This window comes from Bos indicus, chromosome X (genome assembly GCF_029378745.1).
Source record: "Bos indicus isolate NIAB-ARS_2022 breed Sahiwal x Tharparkar chromosome X, NIAB-ARS_B.indTharparkar_mat_pri_1.0, whole genome shotgun sequence".
Classification (NCBI taxonomy): Eukaryota; Metazoa; Chordata; class Mammalia; order Artiodactyla; family Bovidae; genus Bos; species Bos indicus.
Genome location: NC_091789.1, coordinates 103,977,954 through 104,003,501, shown reverse-complemented (window position 1 = coordinate 104,003,501; position 25,548 = coordinate 103,977,954). Strand labels below are relative to the sequence as shown.

Here is a 25,548-nt window from a genome sequence, read left to right as displayed (position 1 = left end):
AACACAGGTCTCCCATACTGCAGGCAGATTCTTTACCAGCTGAGCAACAAGTGAAGCCCAAGAATACTGGAGTGGGTAGCATATCCCTTCTTCAGCAGATCTTCCTGACCCAGGAATCGAACCAGGGTCTCCTGCATCGCAGGCAGATTCTTTACCAACTGAGCTATCGGGGGGAAAAAAGTGTCAAATTACAAGGAAAGAATCAAAAAGAAGTAATGATCAGAGAGCTACCAAAAAAAAAAAAAAAAAACAGAAAAGAAGTAATAACTTGGCAATAAGTACATACCTATGAATATTTACTTTAAATATCAATGGAATAAATGTTCCAATCAAAAGACATAGGGTGAAGGGATAAAAAAGCAAGACCCATCTATATGCTGCCTACAAGAGACTCACCTCAGACATAAAGATACACACAGACTGAAAGTGAGGGGATGGGAAAAGACATTTCATGTAAACAGAAAGAACAAGAGAGCAGAGGTAGCAATACTCATATCAGGCAAAATAGACTTTAGAACAAGGGCTATAACAAAAGATAAAGAAGGACATTATATAATGATGAAGGGATCAATATAAGAAGATAATATTATACTTATGAAGATATATGAACCAAAAAAAATATGAACGTAATACAGAAGCACCTAAATATATAAAGCTATTAATAATACTAATAGATGTAAAGGGAGAAATTTACAATAATACCATAATAGTAGGGGACTGTAACACAACTGGAATCAATGGACAGATCATCCAGACAGAAAATCAGTAAGGTAACAGTGGTATTAAATGACACAATAGGCAGCTGGAATTAATAGATACCCATCCTGAAAGATGATACTGCAAAAGGGATGCACTCAATATGCCAGCAAATTTGGAAAACTCAGCAGTGGCCACAGGACTGGAAAAGGTCAGTTTTCATTCCAATCCCAAAGAAAAGCAATGCCAAAGAATGTTCAAACTACTGCACAATTGCACTTACCTCACACGCTAGTAAAGTAATGCTCGAAATTCTCCAAGCCAGGCTTCAGCAGTACATGAACAGTGAACTTGCAGATGTTCAAGCTGGTTTTAGAAAAGGCAGAGGAACCAGAGATCAAATTGTCAACATCCTCTGGATCATCAAAAAAGCAAGAGAGTTCCAGAAAAATATCTATTTCTGCTTTATTGACTATGCCAAAGTCTTTGACTGTGTGGATCACAATAAACTGTGGAAAATTCTGAAAGAGATGGGAATGCCAGACCACCTGACCTGCCTCTTGAGAAACCTATATGCAGGTCAGGAAGCAACAGTTAGAACTGGACATGGAACAACAGACTGGTTCCAAATAGGAAAAGGAGTACGTCAAGGCTGGATATTGTCACCCTGCTTATTTAAGTTCTATGCAGAGTACATCATGAGAAATGCTGGGCTGGAAGAAGCACAAGCTGGAATCAATATTGCCAGGAGAAATATTAATCACCTCATATATGCAGATGACACCACTCTAATGGCAGAAAGTGAAGAGGAACTAAAGAGCCTCTTGATGAAAGTGAAAGAGGAGAGTGAAAAAGTTGGCTTAAAGTTCAACATTCAGAAAACGAAGATCATGGTATCTGGTCCCATCACTTCATGGGAAATAGATGGGGAAACAGTGTCAGACTTTATTTTTTTTGGATCCAGAATCACTGCAGATGGTGACTGCAGCCATGAAAGTAAAAGATACTTATTCCTTGGAAGGAAAGTTATGACCAACCTAGATAGCATATTGAAAAGAAGAAACATTACTTTGCCAACAAAGGTCCGTCTAGTCAAGGCTATGGTTTTTCCAGTGGTCATGTATGGATGTGAGAGTTGGACTGTGAAGAAAGCTGAGTGCTAAAGAATTGATGCTTTTGAACTGTGGTGTTGGAGAAGACTCTTGAGAGTCCCTTGGACTGCAAGGAGATTCAACCAGTCCATTCTGAAGAAGATCAGCCCTGGGATTTCTTTGGAAGGAATGATGCTAAAGCTGAAACTCCAGTACTTTGGCCACCTCATGCGAAGAGTTGACTCATTGGAAAAGACTCTGATGCTGGGAGGGATTTGGGGCAGGAGGAGAAGGGGACAACAGAGAATGACATGGCTGGATGGCATCACTGACTCGATGGATGTGAGTTTGAGTGAACTCCAAGAGTTGGTGATGGACAGAGAGCCCTGGCATGCTGCGATTCATGGGGTTGCAAAGAGTCGGCCACAACTGAGCGACTGAACTGAACTGAAAGTACCACCCTAAACAATTAGAAAAGGAAGAAAAGAAAAAATAAAATATTAAAGATCAGAGAGAAAATAAATGAAATAAAACCAAATAACAATTTTAAAAAATCCATGAAGCCAAGAGCTGTTTTTTAAGATATAACAAAAGATAAATAAAACTGATAAACTTTTAGCTAGACTCACCAAGAAGGAAAAAGGGTGGAGACATAAACAAAATAAGAAATTAAAGAGAAAAAGTAACAACCAGTATCACAAGATGCAAGAAATTATAAGAGAATACTATGAACTATATGACAACAAATTGAACAACCTAGAAGAAATGGACACATTTCTAGGATCATACACCTGACAAGAAGAAACAGGTAATTTGAAAAGATCAAAACTAGAAGTTAAATTGAATTTGTAATAAAAAAAAATAAATAAACAAAACTCCCAGCATCCAAACTCCAGGACCAGAGGGCTTCACAGGGGAATACTACCAAACATAGAATGTAGAAATAATACCTATCTTTCTAAAGCTATTTTAAACAATTGAAGAGGATGGACCAATCCTAAGTTCATTCTATGAGATCACCACTACTCTGATAACAAAATCAGACAAAGACATAATTTAAAAAAAAAAAGAAGAAGAAAACTTCAGGCAATATCTTTGATGAAGAGACAAACAAAATCCCCCCCCCCCAAATATTAACCAAATGAATCCAACAATATATAAAATAGTCATACATCATGATCAAGTGGGATTTATTCCAGGGACTCAAGGATGATTCAATAGTCATCAGTCAATGTAACACATCACCGCAATAAAAGGAAGAATACAAATTACATGATCATCTCAACAGATGCAGAAAAAGCATTTGAGAAAATTCAATATTCATTCATGATTAAAAAAAAAACTCTTATCAAAGTTAATATAGAGGGAACATATCTCAAACATTAGCTAGGCCATTTATGACAAATCCACAGTTAACATCATACTCAGTGGTGAAAATTTCAAAGTCTTTCCTCTAAATTGAGAAAAGAGTAGAGTTTGGAATTTCAAAAATACAATGTTAAAAAAAGGAAGAAGAAACATAAAGAGAGAAAACAAACAAACAAACAAAAACAATGTCGCAAAAATTATAAAGAAAATTGAGAAAAGAGAAACAAGGATGGCCACTCTCATCACTTCTATTTAACATAGCATCAGAAGTCTTAGCCATTGCATTCAGACAATAAAAGGAAATAGATGGTATCCAAACTGGGAGAGAAGAAGTAAAAGTGTCACTACTGTCATCTACATGATACTTTATATAGAAAACCCTAAAGTCTCTACCAGGTAACTATTAGATCCAGTAAATGAATTCAGCAAAGTTTCAGGAGACAAGATTAAAGTACAGAAATCTGTTACTTTTCTATACACTAATAATAAACTACCAGAATAAGAAAGTGGAAAAAAAAAATCCTGTTTAAAAATCACATCAAAAAGAATAAAATTCCTTGGAATAAACTTAACTAACAAGTTGAAAAATTATACTCTGAAAACTATAAAACACTGAGGAAGGAAATTAAAGATTATACAAAGAAATGGAAAGGTATCCAGTGTTCTTGGATTAGAATGATTAACTTTGCTAAAATGCCCAAACTTCTCGAAGCAATCTATAAATTTAATGTAATTTCCTCAAAACACCCATGACATTTTTCACAGAACTGGAACAAATAATTCTAAAATTTATATTTTAGGTCTTTACATGAAAGACCCCAAATTGCCAAAGCAATTTTGAGAAAAAAGTAAAAAAGTACAAAGCTCTAGGTATCACCTTCCCTGAATTACAAAGCTGCTGCTAAGTCACTTCAGTCATGTCCGACTCTGTGTGACCCCATAGATGGCGGCCCACCAGGCTCCCCCGTCCCTGGGATTCTCCAGGCAAGAACACTGGAGTGGGTTGCCATTTCCTTCTCCAATGCATGAAAGTGAAAAGTGAAAGTGAAGTCACTCAGTCATGTCTGACTCTTAGCGACCCCGTGGACTGCAGCTTACCAAGCTCCTCCGTCCATGGGATTTTCCAGGCAAGAGTACTGGAGTGGGGTGTCAAAAACAGACACATAGAACAATAGGACAGAACAGAGAGCCCAGAAATAAATCCACACAACTATGGTCAATTAATCCATAACAAAGTTTGGAAGAATATACAACAGGGAAAAGACAATCTCTTTAATAAGTGGTACCAGGAAAACTGGACAACTATATGTAAAAGAATGAAATTAGCATAGTTCCTTATACTACATAGAAATAAACTCAAATGAATTAAAGACTGAAAGACAAAACTTAAAATTCTTAGCAGAGAACATAGGCAGAACATTCTTTGACATAAATCATAGCGTTTTTTTAATCTGCCTCAGGCAAAAGAAATAAAAGCAAAATTAAACACATGGGACCTAATTAAACTTAAAGGCTTTTGCACAGCAAAGGAAACCATTGGCAAAATGAAAAGACAACATATGGAATGGAAGAAATATCTGCAATTGATATCACTACCAAAAGGCTAATATACAAAATATATAAATGGTTCATACAACTGAACGTCCAAAAAAATCCAATCAAAAAATGAGACGACTTGAGTAGACATTTTTCCAAAGGTGACAGATGGCTAACAGGCATATGAAAAGCTGTTCAACATAATTAACCATTAAAGAAATTCAAATTAAAACCACAATGAAATATCACCTCACACCTGATAGAATGGCTATTATCAAAGTTTGGCCAAAAAAAAAAAAAAAAAAAGCAGATATGTCATATGTATACAATGGGCTTCCCTGGTGGGTCAGATGGTAAAGAATCTGCCTGCAATATGGGAGACATGGGTTCGATCCCTGGGTCAGGAAGATCCCCTGGAGAAGGGAATGGAAACCCACTCCAGTATTTTTGCCTGGAGAATTTCATGTACAGAGGAGCTGGTGGGCTACAATCCATTGAGTGGCAAATGAGTCGGAAACGACTGAGCAACTAACACACATATGATGGAATATTGCTCAGCCATATTAAAGAATGTAATTCTGCCATTTTCAACAACATGAATGGACCTAGAAAATATAATGGTAGTGATTTAAGTCATAGATATCACTTATATGTGGAATCTAAGAAAATAAAGAAAACTGATATAAATAGTAAAATAGAAACAGACTCACTGATATAGAAAAGAAACTAATGATTCCCAGTGGGGAGAGCAAAGAGCAGAGGGGCATAATAGTGGTACAGGGTTATGAGACACAAACTACTATGTATAAAATATAAAAGCAACAAGGATATATTGTGCAGCACAGGGAGACATAGGGGCTTACATTATTTTGTAACATCTTTTAATGGAGCATAATCTAAAAATACTAAAGCAATATGCAGTATACCTGAAACATAAATAATTCAATCATATTTCAATATGAAAAGAATTATTTTTGAACCACTGAATTTTTATTTACTAAAACCAGAAACAATAAATGGAATAAAATTCTGACTTTCTTTAATAAATTTTAAAATAAATTCTTCTTCCCCTATAGCAATATATTGTTTGTCTATGGCTGCTTTCAAGGTTTTTTTTCTTTTATTTAGTTTCAAAGTTTTAATTATATTGCTTGAAAATCTTATTTGGTATTCATTCAGTTTCTTGAATATGTAAGTTTATGCCTTTCATCAAAATTTGGAAGTTTTCATCTATCATTTCTTCATATACTCTTTCACCTTCACTCTCTTTTCTCTCCATGACTCAAATGATACAAATGTTATATCTTTTTTTTAGTCCCACCAGTTTTGTGGTTTTGCTCATTGTTTTCAACCTATTTTGTCTCTGTTGTTCAGACTGCATAAATGCCACTAAACTGTCAAGTTCACTGATTCTGTTATCTTCTTCAGTTTTGAGCCTCAGTTCAGTTCAGTTCAGTCGCTCGGTCGTGTCCGATTCTTTGCAACACCATGAATCGCAGCACGCCAGGCCTCCCTGTCCATCACCAACCCCCGGAGTTCACTCAGACTCACGTCCATCGAGTCAGTGATGCTATCTAGCCATTTCATCCTCTGTCGTCCCCTTCTCCTCCTGCCCCCAATCCCTCCCAGCATCAGAGTCTTTTTCAATGAGTCAGCCTACCCACATTTTAATTTTTTTTAAATTTCTATTTGGTTCTTTTTGATAACTTCTAATTCATTCTTGAGACTTTCTGATTTTTCATTTGCTTCAGGAGAATTTATTATTGGCTACTGAAGCATTTTTATGATGGCTGCTTTAAAATCTTTTTCACATAATTCCCAACATCTGATTTATCTCAGTGTTGGCATCTGTTGATTGTCATTTCTCTTTAAAGTTTGATTTTCCTGGCTCTTGTATGACAGGTGATTTTTTAAATTTTATCATGGATATTTTGTATAGTGTGTTAGGAGACTCTAAGTTCTATATAAATGTTTTATGTTGGAAGGAAGTCATCCTGTTTAGGTTTAACAGTAGCCTGGACTACTTTTGTTAGCTGTGGCACTGACAGTAGTTTTCTTTGGGTCTTTACCATACTATTTTAGTCTTCATGGTCTATCTGGTCCTGATGGAATTCCCATTTATTTCTGATGCTGCTGCCTGGGGGTTAGAGAGAATCCCCCAGGCCAGGCTACCTGGTGAACCTAGATTGGGTGAAAATAGTCATTGTCCTGCAAGGAGGAGGAGCATATCCCAGGCTAGGCCATTTGTTTTGCTAGGATATCCCTTGATGGTATCACCTAGTTACTTGATGTCTCTTAATAGTAGACTCTGAGGCCTGGCAGAGAAGGAAAATGATTCCTTTTACTGCTTTTTATCAGCTGGACTCCCCATCAATCTTCTTTGCTGGTGCTGTTGGAACCACATGATGTTGTCAGAGGGATATCTATTCTTTCTGGGAGAAGTTTAAACCTTCCTTGGCAGCCTTCTGTTGTTAGGTTTGGGGTCAGGAAATGCCAGGTCTATGTCATCTTTTTTCATGGGTGGGAGGATGTATGATGTTCTGCTGTTGTGCTACATTCTTCCAATTCTATGATCCCTAACCAGTTCACCTCTTCTTACCACTTTTCACATTCTCCTCTGGTATGTCTTATGTTATTTCCAGAATTTATCATTGTATTTTAAGTGAAGCACATCTGGACCAGTGTGTGTTAGTTGCTCAGTCGTGTCCAACTCTGTGACTCCATGGACTATAGCCCACCAGGCTCCTTTGTCCAGAAGACACCCATAAAACATTAAAAAAAAAGTCATTACTACCTGTCATAAAGAAGAGTAATGTATTACTTTTGCCCTTAAGGAACAATAGGCTAGTCAGAGAGATGAGACAAGAATATAAACATAACAATAGCATTTACTATTTACTATGTTTCAGTTTATAGTTAGTAAGCATTCAGTTTCCAAATTTGCTGGCATATTGCTGGCATATTGAGTGCAGCACTTTCACAGTATCATGAGTTTAAGTTAATAAGTATTTAAAATTTTATAACACCTTCTGAAAGAGGTACTAATGAGTTGCCCATTTTAAATATGTGCAAGAAAATTTAGGCAACTTGCTCAGTGTCACACAGCTGTGTCAGTCACTCAGTCATGTCCGACTCTTTGTGATCCCATGGACTATAGCCCACCAGGCTCCTCTGTCCATGGAATTCACCAGGCAAGAATACTGGAGTGGATTGCCGTTCCTTTCTCCAGAAGATCTTCCCAACCCAGGGATCAAACCTGGGTCGTCCACATTTCAGGCAGATTCTTTACCATCTGAGCCACCAAGGAGGTCACATGGCTAGTAATTAGCAAAGTCAGGACTAAAACCTAAGCAGTCCTACTTAAAAGCTGCTACTCTACTATACTAAGTTGAATAACAATACAAAGAGGCAAATGAATAGGGTTCAGAACAGTAAATGAACCTGCTATGATGTGGAAATCAGGATGAGGTAGCATTTAGGAAGTGTCATGAGGGATAAGAAGGATTTCAATGGGTAAAGGTGGTGAAAGTCTAGTATGAAAGAAGAGCATGTATAAAGACCCTGTGGTGGTAACAATGGGGCCTATTGAGGAAACCACTCTAGTATATAGAGTGGTGAGAGTTAGGACTATAATAAAGTTTGGAGCAATAAGATAGAAGTCTTTGAATGCCAAGTTGAGGAAGTCAGTATTAATTTCATAGGCAATAGTGACTTCACAAGAGGCATGACCTGAGTAGTTTGGTGATTTCTAAAGAACGTTCTAGTGGCAGTAGCTGAGAGTAGATAAATGGAGTTCATGGCGACTAGGAGTGGGTGAAGGCCTGACCTAGGACCATGGCAGCCAAGATGGAAAGGAGGTAATTGATACAGGAGATATTTAGTGGGTAGAATCAAGAGAATTTAGTGACTTATTAGATATGGTGACTGAGCAAAAGAAAGGAGTCAATAATGACTTTTTTTTTTTTTTAATTTTATTTTATTTTTAAACTTCACATAATTGTATTAGTTTTGCCAAATATCAAAATGAATCCACCACAGGTATACATGACTCTTTTTAGGAGTCTGGCTGGCTGGTAATGCCATTAAGTGATATGTTGAATTCTTCTGCCTTTGGGAAACATAAAAAAGCAGTATAGCATCACCTGTGTATCAGTCTTTTGATATGTAAAGACTATTATTCTGTTGACAGACACATTTCTGTTCTCAAGGAACACTTCCTTTCACCTTTCCTCATAGATCCTATTTCCAACTGTTATAATAACTTTCCTTTGCTCTCTTTTGGACATACTCAAATTTCCAGCACTCTTAGGGTGTAAGACACAGGCAGACTGGTGAGGGTGGAGTGAAGAGAAAGAGTGAGGAAGAGAGAAGTGTGTGGTGGAATAATGAGGCTATAGCATAAGGATATAAGGACCTGAATTCAGACCTTTAACTTAGTGGAGGCGATGAGGCAAAAGACCTGTGGATATCTTAGCCCATCAGTGCTGTGTTTCTCATGTCAAAGCCTTGTCCATTTTGGTAAGGAATCAGAGGGAAAAAAAGTGGTAACATAGCCTTTAGGGTTAAGACAAAGAACTAAGAGCCCTGGGGCCTAACTCCAGCTCAACCTCAGGTCATCTGAAGGGCCTCAGTAAAACCTTTTCCATTCCAAGTACTCCCCTCTGCTAAAGATGACATTCTGTTAGGTTGAACTATATGAATTTCCCAATACTCACCTAGTTTTGACTGGCACAAACAGCAGTATTACATGGTTCAACTTAGTATTTTCATCTATTGTAATCATGTGCCTGCTTACCTTACCACTTTCACACAGTATGTACGCATGTGCAGTCAGACATATATACATGGAAACACACACACCACTGCTAAATTGGCAGATCCTTTATGATTGAAACAATTCTAGATTTTTGAAAAAAAATTCGTATTTGTAGTGTTTGCCCATTTCCATAGAGGAAATTACTCTCTCATTGCCAATTTCATCTACCAATGTGATGTCTTCCCTCGTAGCTCAGTCGGTAAAGAATCTGCCTGCAGTGAAGGAGACCCAGGTTTGATTCCTGGGTTGGGAAGATTCCCTGGAGAAGCAAATGGCAATCCCCTCCAGTATTCTTGCCTGGAGAATCCCATGAACAGATAAGCCTGGCAGGCTACAGTCCATGGAGTTGCAAGAGTCAGACACGACTTAGCAACTAAACCACCACTACCATGTGATGTCACTGAATGTGGAGTTGGGAAGAGATGTGCGTGCACAGTTGGCTCTTAAGAGTTGGTATAAGTTGGCTGTAACATACCACTGCTTTATCTCTATATCCCTTTATAACATTTAGTAAAGGATCTCAGTATGAGGGCAGTAATGGTCAATTTGAACATAAAGCCTTCTCCTGAAGAATCCAAATTGCACAGAAAATGCCAGTAATAACAACCATTTTGATACTTTGCTTTACAGTTTTCCAAATAATTTGCATATCTATTTTAGGAGGAAGGCAGGAGGGAGACAGGATAGGAATTCATATTCTTATCTTATTGAATGAGGAAGCTGGGGATAAACTGAGATCGAGAGGTTGGGAGCATTAAGAAAGTGAATTCCTTTAGTTACCGCAATTAAAAAAATATGCCCCACACATACATGTCAAAAATAAGACTCTTAAGTCACTGTATCCAATGACTGGATAATTCATGTACTTCAACCTAATAGAATGCCATTTTTAGCAGAAGGGATCTGGCTACTGGTAGGTATAAATGCCTTTTCACAGGGCCCTGACTTTGTGAGAAAAATGAGCTCATAGAGGGCAGACAACCAGTACCAAAGCATTTGAATACTACTACCATTTTGCATTTCTGTAGCCTTTTACAACTTTTTTAAAAGTACCTTCACATTTACTATCTACTGCATTCCCAGGTGGCCCTAGTGGTAAAGAACCCACCTGCCAATGTAGGAAACATAAGAGTGGCTAGTTCAATCCCTGGGTAGGGAAGATCCCCTGGAGAAGGTCATGGCAACCCACTCCAGTATTCTTGCCTGGAGAATCCCCACGGACAGAGGAGCCTGGTGGGCTACAGTTTATAGGGTCGCAAAGAGTCAGACATGACTGAAGCAACTTAGCACGCATGCATTTTCCAGTAGGAAAAATGAAGATAGTCTCAGCTGAAGCACAGGATTGGTGGGAGAGAGTGGCTCAATAGGTATTAATGACCCCATTTAGAAGGGGAGAAAACATGCTCAGGGCTGTTGACAGACCTATTCAGAATCTCAAGGACTTGCCTGTTACACACTCTGGCTGCTCTCTGCACAGGCCTGTCCCAAGCCATTTTTTTCAACTTCCAGGTGAGTAGGGTCCTTCAGACTGCCATACCTCTAATTCAGCCCCAGAAGTAGCATTATAGATATCCTACAAATACTTGGCTTTAAGGCCTGAAAGCAGCCCTCAAGGGAGGGACCCTGAGGAAAGTATTTTGGTTAGTCCTTTGTTTGCACTCTGTGTGTAGATACAGTTCACATGCCTACACAAACATTTATTGACAACTCATAAAAGCTCAGCCTTGACACCAAGCACCATCCATTGTTATCTCCTTCCTGCTCACCTGTTTGGTCCCACTGTTCCTCACTTTCTTCCTCCCTTTGCACCTGAGCTTCTCATGCCTACCTTAAACTCCTTACTTAGATGATAATTTTAATTATACAGCTCAGATCTTAGCATGCTCTTCCAGGTACAGCCTGCTACAGGTTTCCTGGCACCAGGCATTTCCAATTTCTGATAAAAGAAACAAACTTGTCACTCATCCTCCTTGAAGTATCCAATTCTATCTTCCTGGGGTGGGACATGGGACCTTGATCCTGGATGCTGACAGCTCTGGCTTTTCTGGGATGCTTAAGTCTAGCCACCAACAGGCACTCACAAAACTCAGTAAGAGAAGTATGAAAGGCCCATACTCATATTTCTTGAGCAGCTTAGGTCTTTACAGAGGGTGACCAGGTTGACTAGATTCTCAATCACTATAGGGTCCACACCTACCAAGGATCCAAATTGAGGTTGCCTATGTGCCAAGGGTACAGGCCACAATGACAACTGAGATTGACCATCATCTGGGTAGGGCCCACATGGGCCAGGCACTGGATAGAGAAGTTTTATACACATCATTGCTAATCCCTACAACATATAGATTATTTCTTCCATTTTATGGACTTCCCTGGTGGCTCAGATGGTAAAGTGCCTGTCTACAATGCGGGAGATCCAGATTCGATCTCTGGGTTGGTAAGATCCCCTGGAGAAGGAAATGGCAATCCACTCCAGTACTATTGCCTGGAAAACCCCATGGAGAGAGGAGCCTGGTAGGCTACAGTCCATGGGGTCACAAAGAGTCGGACACGACTGAGCAACTTCACTTTCTTCCACTTTCTTCCATTTTATAGATGAAGAAGTTGAGGGTTAGAGAAGTTCTCACTTATCCAAGCTCACATAAGTAGGTCGTGGAACCAAAAAGAGAATCAAGGTCTGTTTGACTGAAAACTCATACCACTTAGCCTCTTGCAGGTGTTTAGGAATAATAAAAAAGGACCTAGATGAATTTGTCTAAAGAGTCTTGTTCTGAGACCCACACTTGAAGAGGGCCACTAATAGTGGAGTGCTTTCAGCATGGATTGAGAAGGCTGGGGAAGGGACTTAGACCAAGGACATATGAGGAAAGACTGGAAGGATGTAACACTGTTTTGCCTGGAAAAGAGACAACACCAGATAACAAGTATCAGGCCATGTCATTCTCTGCTGCTGCTGCTAAGTTGCTTCAGTCGTGTCTGACTCTGTGTGACCCCATAGACGGCAGCCCACCAGGCTCCCCCATCCCTGGGATTCTCCAGGCAAGAACACTGGAGTGGGTTGCCATTTCCTTCTCCATGTCATTCTCTGCTCCCCTCTAACTCAGGACAGGAGTCAAAGTCTTTTCAACAGTCTTCTCATCTCCCTCACTCCAACATTACCTCTGTAACCTCATCCCTTCACTCACTCCACTTCAGGTACACTGGACTCATGTTTGTTCCTGGTATTTATTATCTTCTCTTACCTTGAAGTTTCAGTTCTTCTCTCAAATGTGACCTGCACAGTGAGTCTTCTCTTGACCACTCTATTTTAAATTGGAACCTCCTGTCTTTCCTTTATTTCCCTCCATTGTATCTATCACCATCCGACATATGATAACTTTATTTATTTTGCTTCATTATCTGCCCACCTGCAGAAAAAAGTAAGTCCCATAAGTGGGGAGATGGGGAGAGGGATTTTTTTTTTAATCTTGCTTATTCACTGCTGGACCCACAGCACCTAGAATAGGTACTTAACATTTGTTGAACCAAAGAATACCATCTCTGCCTTCAGATCTGGAAGGACTGTTATGGGGCAAAGAGAGTAGATAGCAAATAGGATCTGTGTGACTCCCAGGGACTAAGCTAGGCCTATTCCAGCTCAACGTAAATAGGGACATCTTAGGCATTAAAACTGCCCCAGGAATCTATGCTAGTGGAGGTGAGCAGGAGCAAGACAGATGATATAGGAAGAATTTAAGCATCAAAAAGGAAAGGGTGAGGAAAGGACCACAGTCTGAGATTCTGTGTTCTCCAACTCGTTTAAGGATGAAGAACCTGAGGCTCTGAGATATGAAGTTTCCATCAATTGCAGGTAGAACAGGGACTAAAATCTTGGTGTCCTAAATTGTAGGACAGTGAAATAATTTTTTCCTTCAATAAAGCAGTATTTTGTGGCAGGGTAATTTCTGGAAATATTCATGTTTATTTATTTGCTGCCCCTCTATATCCCCACACCCCATACCCTACCCCTGCTACATGGAGGTAACCTGGCCCTTAAAAGACCTCTTGCAAGATGGATTTCACGGTGTAGAAAGCCAAAGCAGGCTGACATCACTGAATCTATCACTCTTTTATCAAAGTATGAAAACACCATTGATATATAAGGACAAGGAAAAGTCCTGAAAGAAAAAAAAATTGAAGAGGGATCCCTCCCACTCCCAGCCCCACGTAGGAATGGAGAGCTCCTAAGTCTGGGGCGGTAGAGAAGGATAAAAATGGCTTAGGGAAGTGCCTCAAAGATGGGGAGGAGATGGTTTTAAGGTACCCAGAGGGAGGCAGGACCTAGGACCTTGGGGCTCTCAGCTTCTCTTCCATCACTGCAGGCATGGAAAATGAGGGTATCAGTGGTGACTGGAATAGATTAGAGATTAGTTGCCTTTGCCTTAATTTCTGGGTAATACAAGTACCACTTGGATTCCAGTGCCAACCTTAAGTGGGTCCCCAGTCATGAAATACATGGAATTTTCTGCTTCTCTGCTAGAATGGGAGGTTTGGAGTCAGAATTCAGTTACTTTAAATAAAACAAACAAGGATTATTTTCTTGCCCACCCACATCTGAGTTTGTGGATGGACATGGATGTCCACTCCATTTTCTGCCTCTTGAAGGACATAAATATTAATTTTAATCACAGCATTTGTGGACAGAGCATCCACTTCCTGTTGGCACTGGGTTCTACATAGGAGCCCATTGGAAATCTCATGAGGTTCTCCATGGGCTGAGAGAAAATATGTTCAGGCATCCAGAGGAAGGAAGTGGAAAAGCAGGAGAGAAACTGAAGGAACAGAGGTGAGTAGCCTTCAAGAGCCCATCAGACAGCAATTATTCTTCCAGAAAATGAGACTGTTTCTCACTGTGACTGTTAAGTGACTTGCAATTAACTCTTCATGAGGAAATGCTCCAGTTGATGGTGAAGTTCTGAGTGGGCAGATGCCAGTTCTCCAAGCTCACATCTATTGATTCACTCTGCTAGTCATCTTTTTTCCCCAGGCTGCTTATTAGCAGGTTTAAATGGGAGAAGGGATAGGCCCACCTGGCTGGGAACAATTCTCAGAGATCCAAGGCTAGAGGTGGGAATGGGGAAAAGTAGTTGCTTCCTGGGCTCACAAGGGCCTCTGACCTGGGCTTGGAGCTGGGAAGCTTGGCTGGGCTCAGTGGGATAAAGAGGCAGCCAGAGGTCCAATTTAGCTTTAGCATGCTCTGACTTTGGGCCTGCTGCTGAGATTCAACTCCTAGCACCTTATCGTACATCGAAACAGCAGCTTCACTACAAGTGCAACAGAAAAAGCAGGAGATTTGAAGTCTAATGACCTGGTTGTGTGAATTTTGGCAAGGGTCTTAAACTTTCTGAGGCTCTGTTTTCTTATCTGAAAATGCAGATACAATAATGTCAACCTCATACAGTTAAGGTAAACATTACACAAGATAATGCAGTTAAAGTGTCTAGTGCCTGGCACATATCAATTATATTATTTATTTTGTGCTTGGAAAATTATTAGTAGTATTCTCTCACACCACATCTTTCACCCCAGCCTGCACATCCTCTTACCCATTCTGACTTGCAGTCAATGTTCTAGATCACCATGAGCAAGTCATTTCACTTCTCATGGCCTCCATGTCCTTATCTATAAAGTTGGGATAAAGTCATCCATTCTGCCCAACTGCTTCAGGGGCCTTTTAGAAAATAATGGAGATAGAAGAAATTTGCAGACTAGAAAGTGCTACCTCAGGCCACTTGTTCCTATTGGCTAGGTTTGGCCCCCAAAAGCCATACAGGCCAAAGTCTAGGAATTATCCAGAGAGAAAAGGAGCACAGTCACTGGGGCCCAGAATCCAGTCAGGGTAGAAGCAGTACAGAGCTAGCAGCTTGTCTACAGCATCCTCCAAAAGACTTCCACAAATGTCTCTTGTCTATCAGATTTCCATCTGCCCTAAACAGAAATGAGTAACAAAGAAGGGCCATTCACTATGCACAACCCCAGTGCCCAAGCAGACCAGAGAATAGCACTAGAGCTGACCAAGGCAGTTTTCTTGATGATCTAAGAAAGGTCTTTAGAGGTTCCCTCCACCAATGGCTCTCTCCAGTATTGCTAAGGACTCCCCAGAGGGTCACAGCGAACGTAGCCATTAGTCACAGTAGGAAGAGGTCTAATACATCAGTCATGCTGGGAACCACAACAGAACTCCCCCCAAGTCCAGCTGAATTAGAATAGGGTGGGACGTGCTGGATTTGGGAGAAGGCAATGGCACCCCACTCCAGTACTCTTGCCTGGAAAACCCCATGGACGGAGGAGCCTAATGGGCTGCAGTCCATGGGGTTGCTAAGAGTCGGACATGACTGAGTGACTTCACTTTCACTTTTTACTTTCATGCATTGGAGAAGGAAATGGCAACCCAGTCCAGTGTTCTTGCCTGGAGAATCCCAGGGATGGGGGAGCCTGGTGGGCTGCCGTCTATGGGGTCACACAGAGTCGGACACGACTGAAGCGACTTAGCAGCAGCAGCAGCAGCAGCAGCAGCAGTGCTGGATTTAGGTAGTTGACAAAATTCCATAGGTCACTCCTAGCCCAGTCTTGTCTTACATATTGAAACTAGTCAAATCTATGCCCATGTGCTGTGTGTGTGTGCTTAGTCACTCAGTCATGCCCAACTATTTGCAACACTTTGGACTGTAGCCCGCCAGATTCCTCTGTCCATGGGGATTCTCAAGGCAAGAACACTGGAGTGGGTTACCATTTCCTCCCCCAGGAGATCTTTCCAACCCAGGGATCAAACTCTCATCTCCTGCATTGCATGAAGATTCTTTACCTGCTGAGCCATCAGGGAAGCCTAATGTATGCCCATGCCACCCATATATTATTATTGGGGAAACTGAGACTCATAAGGAGAATGGATTTGCCCAAGTCCTCACTGATTAATGAGGGGCAAAAATTACAGCAGAAATCTAAGCCTCCCTGACCCCCATGAATTTCCCATGGATGTAATAAGGCCTTTCCAGAAGTTGTTGCCCCAAAAGTCCCCTGAGCAACTATGCTTCCTTCAATGAGAGCCCAGGACAGAGAATTCAATTTCTATACATCATTATCAACTTCCCTTCCAGAATGTTCCTTTTTCTCTCTTGCTAATTTGTGCCTATTTTGGCTTTGCTTGATTCATGACGTCCTGGGGGCCAATAAGCATCTTAGTCTGAAAAGGGGCCCCAAGGAGCCTAGGAGCCCTATCCACAGCACATTCAAGCAGCTATTTTAGTCCTCCAGACACCCTTGCTTACCAGGGACGAATGATAAGAGTTTGGATTAGAGAAATCTGAGCCATTAACACAGTCACCTTCTCCTAGTTGATGGCACAATAGAAAGGGGGAGAGTGATTACTGCTTAGGCTAGAAAAGGCCTGGAAATCGGGATATGACCTAGGTGACTGAGTTATTGCTGTGGTACACCTCTGGTGCCAACAGATTAGATGACTTGCAATAGGGCAGAAGCCACATGCTCCCCACTCAGCCCCACAATTAAATAGGTGGGGCAGCCTGGCCAGCAGCTCTGCCCATAGGCCTGAGTTAAGGATGCTGTTCTTTTCAGGTTGGCCTGAGAGTCTTACCATGAAATGTATCCTTTGGCTTGAGCCATGGGTAAGAGGTTCACACCTCTGCCTCCCAGCTGGTGGGGAGGCTAACACATTTACATGAACTGAGGTTAATTTCAGAAGTGCTAGCCAGCTCCCTGGCAGGTTTCAGGCCATGGACAATACGATGGAGAGTACTACATCATCAGATTGAGATGCAGGGGATGGTTTGGATGAACTGAAGTTAAATTTTCCTTTACTTTCAGCTCTGTCTTCTTTCCCCCTTGCTAGTTGATGCCTCACATCCCTTTGCTTTCTTCATTTCCCTTCAAGGGCAAACCCAGCAACCATGGGTCACAGGCATACTGATGTGGAACAAACCACAAGAATGCGCTTTAGTGACCGGGGGTCCCTCTTGAACCCAGTTTATTAACATTCAGTAAAAGAAATATTCGTTGTTACAAACAGGCAGTGCATCAAGATATCCAGACATCAATGAGAACTAGGATTGGAGAGGTCACAATCCAGGCAATCCCATGATGTCTCAGGGATAAGGAAGGGGAAGCTAGGGCACATCCAGGGGCCATGCTTCCCATTTTTCACTGGGAGAGAAAGAACTCTTATACCTGGGGTAAGGATGTACTGCAGTTTCCAACTTCTTCCCTTTGTCCCCCAGCCATTTTATTTAACATGACCTAAGTATACATTCTTGGTTCCCCCCAACCCCACCCCACCCCACCCCACCCCCATATACATCAGGGAAAATAAGCACCAATAGTAACAAGAATAATAATTAAAGCCCCGCCTCTCAGTAGGTCCAGTCCTCACACACACACATGCCATGTGAATTTTCTTCTTTGGAGTGACTATATAATGGAAAAGTAGGGAATCAGGCCAGCAAGCCATCACCCTAATAGTCACTGTTCCCCCAAAGTTCCATCCATGTGTGAGCTGGAGCACAGCAGGGGAGTGGGAATGGTGGTAGAGGAAGAGATTCCCCCAAAGCAGCAAGAGGGATCAAGGAATTCCCCAACGTCTCTTCTGGGTGAATGTCACAATCAACTGAGCTCCTGGAAAGTCCCATGTAAGGGTTTCCTCAATGAGATGGCTAATTCCTGATGGTTCAAGCATCACTTTCATTTGTCTCCCCCAGCTTCTTGGGGAAAGGGGGAATAGTTGAGAAATCTCCTGCCCTCCTTACTGGGTGGAGAATACCCCCAAAATGTTCTTTGGAGAAACCCAACATGACAAATAGCAAAACATGGGCATTCTGGTTTCAAAACTAGAGTGGAAAACATAAAGAGGAGAGAGACACAGACATGAGTACTTCTAGAAGATCTACACACAGGGAAAGGTGAGTCTGAAAGAAAAAAATAAAACCATAAAAAGACATGCTATCTATCAGGTTCCACATGCCTGAGTCACCTGGCATTTGTCTTAATACCTGGGCATCTTATGCTGTCCCTATCATGGAGGGAGGGGATGGACAGTGCGATACATCAGTGATGGGGAGAGGGGAAAGAGCGAGGGTCCTGGGCAATTGAGATACCAGCCCTCTGCACAAGCAGCAGCAATTTTTGTGTCATCTTCGTTTTGTCTAAAACTGTAAACAGCACCGCTTAAAAATAAAATATATCAGAAAAGAACAATTGATACATTGTTTTCCATGAATATAAAATGCAAACAATACAAAAATAGATAATTGACTTTTGAGATATATATATATATATATATATATATATATATATATATATATATATTAAAAACAACTTGGATGCAACATACACATGGGTAAACTTGAAGTCTCCCTGCTAAACCCCGTCTCCCTCTAGCAATTGGGCCTGAGGGCCGAGGGCAGGTGGGGTGGTAGCAGTGGCAAGGGTAGGAAAGTCACTGGCAGCAGGATGAGGGGAATGCACCTTGGGTGTGGGAAGCTACTTCCCTCCTTGGTACAGTATTGAGGGAGAAAAGACTGGTGTTGACCAAAGCCTTTGGCCCAGAAGGCTCGTGGACTGGTGCCTAAGTTGAGTCCAGATGATTGGGGCAGGCCTTAAAAGAGCCCCAAGGCAGGGCTTCCTTGAAGACGTTAAAACAGAGAAACTGACAGCCCTGGGAGAGACATTCTAAGTGGTCTTCTCTATCCACAGTCATTGGTCCCCTAAGGATCAGTCTCATTTGGAAATTCTCAGGATCAGAGCTATCTGACACTATATATAAGCCTGCTTGCTGGATAGCTAAGAGCAGTCACCTTCTCTCAAGTCGTACCTTCCTGTGAAGTCACATCCAAAAACATTGACCTTGCAATGCTGAAATGGTGTTCATTTGTGGACTTAACATCTACACATTTAGTAGTCTGGGACATATTTGGTGTTAGCCAAGCAAACACTGGTGTATGTTTGGGGAGAGGCCTAGAGCTTGGCTGGCTCTCCCAGTGTCACCCTGTGCTGCCACACAAGTCTCCAGCTGGTCCTCCTTCCTCTTCTAGGCCACAGCTGGGATTCAGAAATGAACTGCTTGGATCTAGAGTAGACTCAAAGGAGGCTGCTTCTGCAGCCATGCACCCTGACTGCCTTATTTCTGATGGTGAGGATCCTATCTCTGGGCTGGCCAGGACAGTGAAAGGACTTGCAGGCAGCAGTGTTCAAAGCATGAGCTGATGCTCAGTCCTAAAACTTACTGTGATATGAGACCTTCCAAAGCCCAGCAATGTGTGTCAGGGCTATGACTGCCCTCTTCAGAGGTGGTACCTCTTGCTGCCCTCTTGTTAGAGACTGTAGCTCTCAGCCCTTGGCCAAAGGCTGACCACCTACTTTTTCTCTTCTCAGACAGGTTGGTGATCCAGCAGGCTCTGGTGGTTGGTGATGGTTCTACTACCTGCTGTGGTTGGCACAGTCTACATACAAACAGGAGCTTGTGCTGCCCTGAAGGACAAGCAGAGACAGAAGAGGCAAGTGGTGAGCGTTCCTCTGTTGTAAAGGCATTTGGTGAGTGTCTCCTTCCTGCCAAACAGCCAGGCCAATTTTAGTCCCACCCTCCCAGGGCAACTTTGGTGAGAAGCCAGAATTGGGGCACTTCTCTCTTGGAATGCTATGCTAGGGTTGAGGAGGGCCTTTCTCACCTTCTTTGATTCTCCAGCTTCATGACTGACAGATTTCTTCACAATGCAGACAAAGTCATCCCTTGAGTGCTGGTGTCGGTGCCATGCAAATTCATGTGGTGCTTCCAGGGGTACACCTTCTACCATCCAGGTGTACTTTTTGTGGGGATGGGCACTGGGCCAACACCAATCCGAAAAATGGTGACAAAGACCAGCACACACATCCCATGGCCAAGGGGCAGTTTTCCCACAAAGTCATCTCAACTTCAGGTGGCAGGCAACAGCATCTCTTCTGGAATACCAAGAGCCCTGTTTGCCTCTTAATAGGCATGGAGATGGGTGGAGGATGGGGACAGGATCAAGGGAGCAAGGATCATAATTTGGGTCAACATGCCTAGGTAAAAAGTTTCATATACCATTTCCAATGGTGAAATTTAAAAGGACCCCTCCGTATTGGTGATTAATGAGAGATAGAGCCTGGTAAGATTAGCCTGTTGCAATGTCTTCCTGACAGCAACTCTTCCTCACCAATATTTCCAAGCTAGTTTAACATGAAAACTGTGTGAATGCAGAAATAAGGGTGCCATTCTTTCCATAAGGAGCTGCAATTACCACACAAATCGGAGTCCTTCAGCTTGGCAGACTGAGGGCAGATCAGTCTTTCCTCTCAAGACGCCCAGTCCTATGATGATACTAAGAACTTGGCTAATTGGAAAATGAAGGCTCTTTAGAAAAACTGGAACAGTAACCTAAATACCCTTGGTGTCCTGTCTCTTGGGAATGCTAGCATGAAGCCTTTTTAAAGCATCCAGTGAAAGGGTGGGCAAGGCTTAAGGAAGTTTTTGTCTTTGGGGGAAAGCAATTTTCCCTTTTAAGAAGCTGAGTTGACATGAGCTCTGCAATGTATGAAATCCTCTCTTCTGTGAAAAGAATGAATGAATTCCTTTTCCTATCCTTCTCCTGCAACCTGTAAAAATCCTATCCCCTACAGCTGAGCCTAGTTTAGGCCATTTCTCTTCCCGTATCTCGATTAAAAGAATGTGTTCCTTGTAATGAGATAACGAAAATTTCCTTTGGAGAAAAAAAAAAGAACCAAAATTCAAAAGCATCTGCAATTCAGGCTGTCACAAGCTTAAAGAAACGAAGAAGGAAAAAACATCCTATCATTCTGGAGCTCAAGACCTATGGTAGTGTCTACAATATAACCCTGTCTTGTTTGCAACTAGATGAATTTGGTCATTACATTAAGGAAATTAGCATTTTTGTCTTCAACCCAAGCTATAGCAGGCCAGGTTAAAAGACCCTCGCTGGTTATGATACCTAAGTCCATAGCAACAGGCAGTGTGACACATGCTACTTGATCCTCTCTGAGGACAGCTAGCTGGGGCTACTAGATTATACTATCTGATGTGATGGTGGCAGCTATGCCAAGACCAAAGGAAGTGGGAGTGGGTAGGATTTGTACCATAATTTTACACTGCTAATAGCAAACAAGCTCCTTGTCCCCAAGTGGGAGGCAGTGTAGACTTGGCTGCTCATCTACTGGATGGAAAAATGGCAGAGATTTTATACATATATAAAATCACTACCTTGGCAATTGGAATAGGCACAAAATTAGAGCATTTCTAACCCTGCATGGGTCACAAGGTAAAAACCCAAAAACAAAAATTGGAGCACAGAAGCAGCAATCTCCCAGGGCAGATGTACTTGAGCTGAATGTGGCCACAGAAGGGAAGTGGGAAAACAAAGGTGAAAACTCATAGGAGCTTTCCTTGGCCAAAAGGATTTTCAAGTTAAACAGTAACCCCCACCCCCACCCCTCTGCCCAACCCTGATCCCCATTCACATGCTCAGGCCCCATGCCCCTCACTCCAGAATTGATGATGACTACTCAGCTAGTTTTCCATTCATAGCAGTGGAGGAGCAGCTGGTGGGGAGAGAGGCACCTTGCTCAGCCTTCTCCTTTGACAGGTCAAGGCGGGAAGCCCCATAGTGAATGGGCTGAGGCTCTGGGGGCTCAGGCCGGATCCTGGGCAGCTGAGGGATGCCATGAGTAATGCCCACAGGCTTGGCCTGGGGCACAGGGCTAGGGCTGAAGCCTCCAGAAATGGAGGAACAACTGGGCTCATCAACAGGCAGCAGCACATCTTGAGGCCTGGCCCTCACACTCTGGGAGGCCTTTGGCTGGAGGTTATAACAAGGGCCCATGGGCAAGGGTAGGTGCGAAGGCCGAGCTAGCTGAGACTTGGATTCCCCAGGTGCTCTTGGCTCTGGCCCTGATACTGAGAGCAACATTGACATGGTGAAAGGAGATATGCAACAGACTGCCTGCCCAAATGGATGGCTAGAAGGCCCATCCAACTGGCTAGGACTTATCCAGGCATGGCCAGGCCCCACTGGGAGAGGACAGGGAGCCCAGGCAGGCCAGTCATAGGTTACTGGAGGTTCAGTATAGAGAGATAGGGGACTGTCTCGGCCCCATTCTTCCTCCTCCTCTTCTTCTTCTGAATCTTCTTGCTGGGCCTGAAGCTCATCAGACTCCATATAGCCTTGGGTCAGGTGAGAATTGGAGAGCTCCAGCTCCAGGGTCTCAGCAGTGTCAAGGGAGCGGCTCCTCCTGCTGAGGGCCATGGCAGCAGGTGGAGGACGAGGGTGCATGCCAGGTAGTCCCAAGTATCGAGGGAGACTGCTCACACCCCAGGGTAGGCCTTGGTAGAATCGGCTGCGGTAGTTGTTGAAGGCATGTTTCTGATAGTAGCCCAGTTCAAAAGCTTCCAAGGAGGCTGCAAGGTCTTCATCATTGTGGAACTCAGGGTTTTCTTCACACTTGCCTTCCCCATCCCGTTCCACATCAGCAATATCAAAGGTCACCATGGGAGGCAGCTCAGGAAGGTTTTGAGTAAAGGACGAATCAGAGTCAGAGCTGCAGGACATGCTGGAGAAGAGGTTCCCATTGCTGGTGAACTCCACGAGGGCCTGAGAGAAACTCACTGTAGCATTCCCTTCCTTCTCAACATCCTCTTCCTCTGGCTCCTCAGGGGGTGAATAAGTAGGGTAGGCCCTCCTGGGAGATCCTCCAAAATTTGCTTCTTGCATGTCTGGCTCAAACATAGCATCACTCTGGAAGAGTTGCATCAGGCAAGTACTTTGATCTTTCTTGGAGCAGGTTCCCTCAAAACGCTTCTCCAAAGGACGGAAGTCCCTCCAGTCTGGCTCGCTGCTTGCAGTGGCAGGGAAAGCTGATGTGGTTCCTCTGTGGGAAGTCTGAGAGGCCCCTGATGCCCCTTCCACCAGACCCATCACTGATGGGCCTAAAGGCCTCATTTGATACTCTATGACGGGCTTCTCCTGCCGCACCTGGGCCTCTCGGACTTGAAGCTCTCGACCACAGACCTCTTGGCCACAGGCCTCCCTGGCGTAGGCCTCTCGAGGTCGGGCCTCTCTGACATAAGCTTCTCGGGTGTGGGCCTCTCGAGCATGGGCCTCTCTGGTGTGAGCCTCTTGGGCACATGCTTCCCGGGCCTCTCGCTGCTCCCGCTGAAGCTCCCAATATAGCAACTGTTTCTGGATGGCTACTAGCCGTTCTTCCTCTGTCTCCATTGCCCCAGGTGGCCGAGGGGAAGAAAAGGGCTCAAAGTTCAAGAAGGGGTCAAACATCTCAGAGCTGTGACAATGGAGGTCATAAAGGCAGTCATCCCCAGGTGGGGAGTTCTCAAGACTATCATCTGGCTCATAGAACTCATAGAGGGCATCACCACTATAGCTGTCTCGGGGCAAGCAATCCCTATGGACAAGCCCCAGGGCCTCACCTGAATCATCCTCAAGTCCTGGTGTAGTGGAGTCATAATAACCCTCATCACTATTGGGGGCGGACTCTTGCTGATCACTCTGAGGAGTCAAAAGTTCCCCAGGGGCTGAGCCAGGATAAGACCTAACTGGGTCAAGAAGCATGTAGCCAAGATGGCCTGGGGATGTTGTGGGATGGTAGCCTGGATTTAGTATGGGCCTTGGGTACATCTGGGAACTTGCCCACAGATACTCTAAATCATCATCTTCTTCCTCCTTGACTTCTTCTCCCTCTTCTAATTCCACCTCCTCTTCCTCTTCTTCCTCATCATCATCATCAGGCAAGGCCATCTCTTCGCCCCCTCCTTGGTAGGTCACCAAGCAGGAACTTCGTTTGGTTCCATCTCGGTTGGCCCTCTGGCCTCCAGAGGCCATGCTATCTGTCATACTATCCATATCCTGTTCTGCTATTATGTCACCACAACCTGTCAGTGAGTCAAAACTCTTCAGAGATGTGACATCCCCAAAGAGGAGGCTCAGCTGGTCCCCTAAAGGGCCATTGGGTGGATTTACCTCTCCTGCCACAAGCTTCTCCCCTGTTTCTGGACTATGGAACTCCTCTGGGCCACTGGCTTCAGGGGCAGGTTTGGGCTGCAAGAATGCTGAGACAAAGGCCTCCAAGGTTTTTTCTGCATCTTTAAAGGCTGCTTTCTCAGTGGCTGCCAGAGAAGTCTCTGATATTGAAGGAATGTTCGGCCCAGGGACATCTTGAAATTTGGCATTTTCCTTTCTTGGGGCTTGGAGGACCTCATCAGCGTGGGACAGAAGGGCTGAGCTCACATACTCATGAGGCCTTGCTCTGGCCCCCTCAGACTCCTTGGCTCCTGGATTGCTTTGCTCAGCCCCAGAGACCTTGCTCTTCCGGTGACGCCGGATACTACTGAAAAAACCTTTCAGGCCTTTTTTTGGCTTGGGCACAAAGTGAGCCTTCTCAGCCCCAGCTTTCTCTGTGGCTCCAGCCACAGACCTCTTGCATCTGGAGTCTGTCTCCAAAGACCCATGGACACTCTGAGAGCTGGGAAGTTGGCATGATGACTCAGGCAAAGGTAAGGAGAGGCCAGTTCCTTCACTGACAATGTCTTCAGGGTCATGGACTGCTTCACTCAGGCCATCGTGGGTCTTGCTCTTGCTAAGACCCTTCTTAGAACTGCCTTTCCCAGAACCTTTGCTTCGTCCCCCTCCAAAGAAACTAGGCAGGGTACAGATGCCCTTCTTGCCACCAAAGAGTTTCATGGCAGTTTTCTTCAGCCTACCTGGACCAGATGAGGGTGGCTCTGATGTGGGCCTTTCTGTTGTCTCAGATGCCTTGTTTTTGGCCCCTTTCTCTGTCCCTTGATCCTGGGTATCCATAGAGACTGTTGTTCCCTTGGCCTGAGCAGCTTCATCCTTTCGGGTCTCCATGATGGTGGGGAAAACTCAGGTGTATTCAGCTAAAAAATGCAGCCTTTTGGCTTCTCGGCACTGTTATAACATCATCAGTCAGGAAGCATCACAGCTGGGG

The 25,548-nt window shown here is 43.3% G+C and overlaps 1 protein-coding gene across 5 annotated transcripts in view; it reads right to left on the bottom strand.

The window, feature by feature from the left end:
- AMER1 (APC membrane recruitment protein 1) overlaps positions 1–25,548 on the bottom strand; it is a 49,342-nt gene that overhangs the window by 2,754 nt on the left and 21,040 nt on the right. For 3 of the 5 annotated variants that reach the window (XM_070784315.1, XM_019955986.2, XM_019955987.2), the window contains one exon: positions 1–25,548. This exon is cut by the window's left edge and continues 2,754 nt beyond it. In XM_070784315.1, coding sequence (XP_070640416.1) covers positions 22,089–25,448 — 3,360 coding nt within the window. In that variant the 5' untranslated portion in view covers positions 25,449–25,548 and the 3' untranslated portion in view covers positions 1–22,088. The other 2 variants (XR_002180249.2, XR_002180248.2) reach the window with 2 other exon arrangements.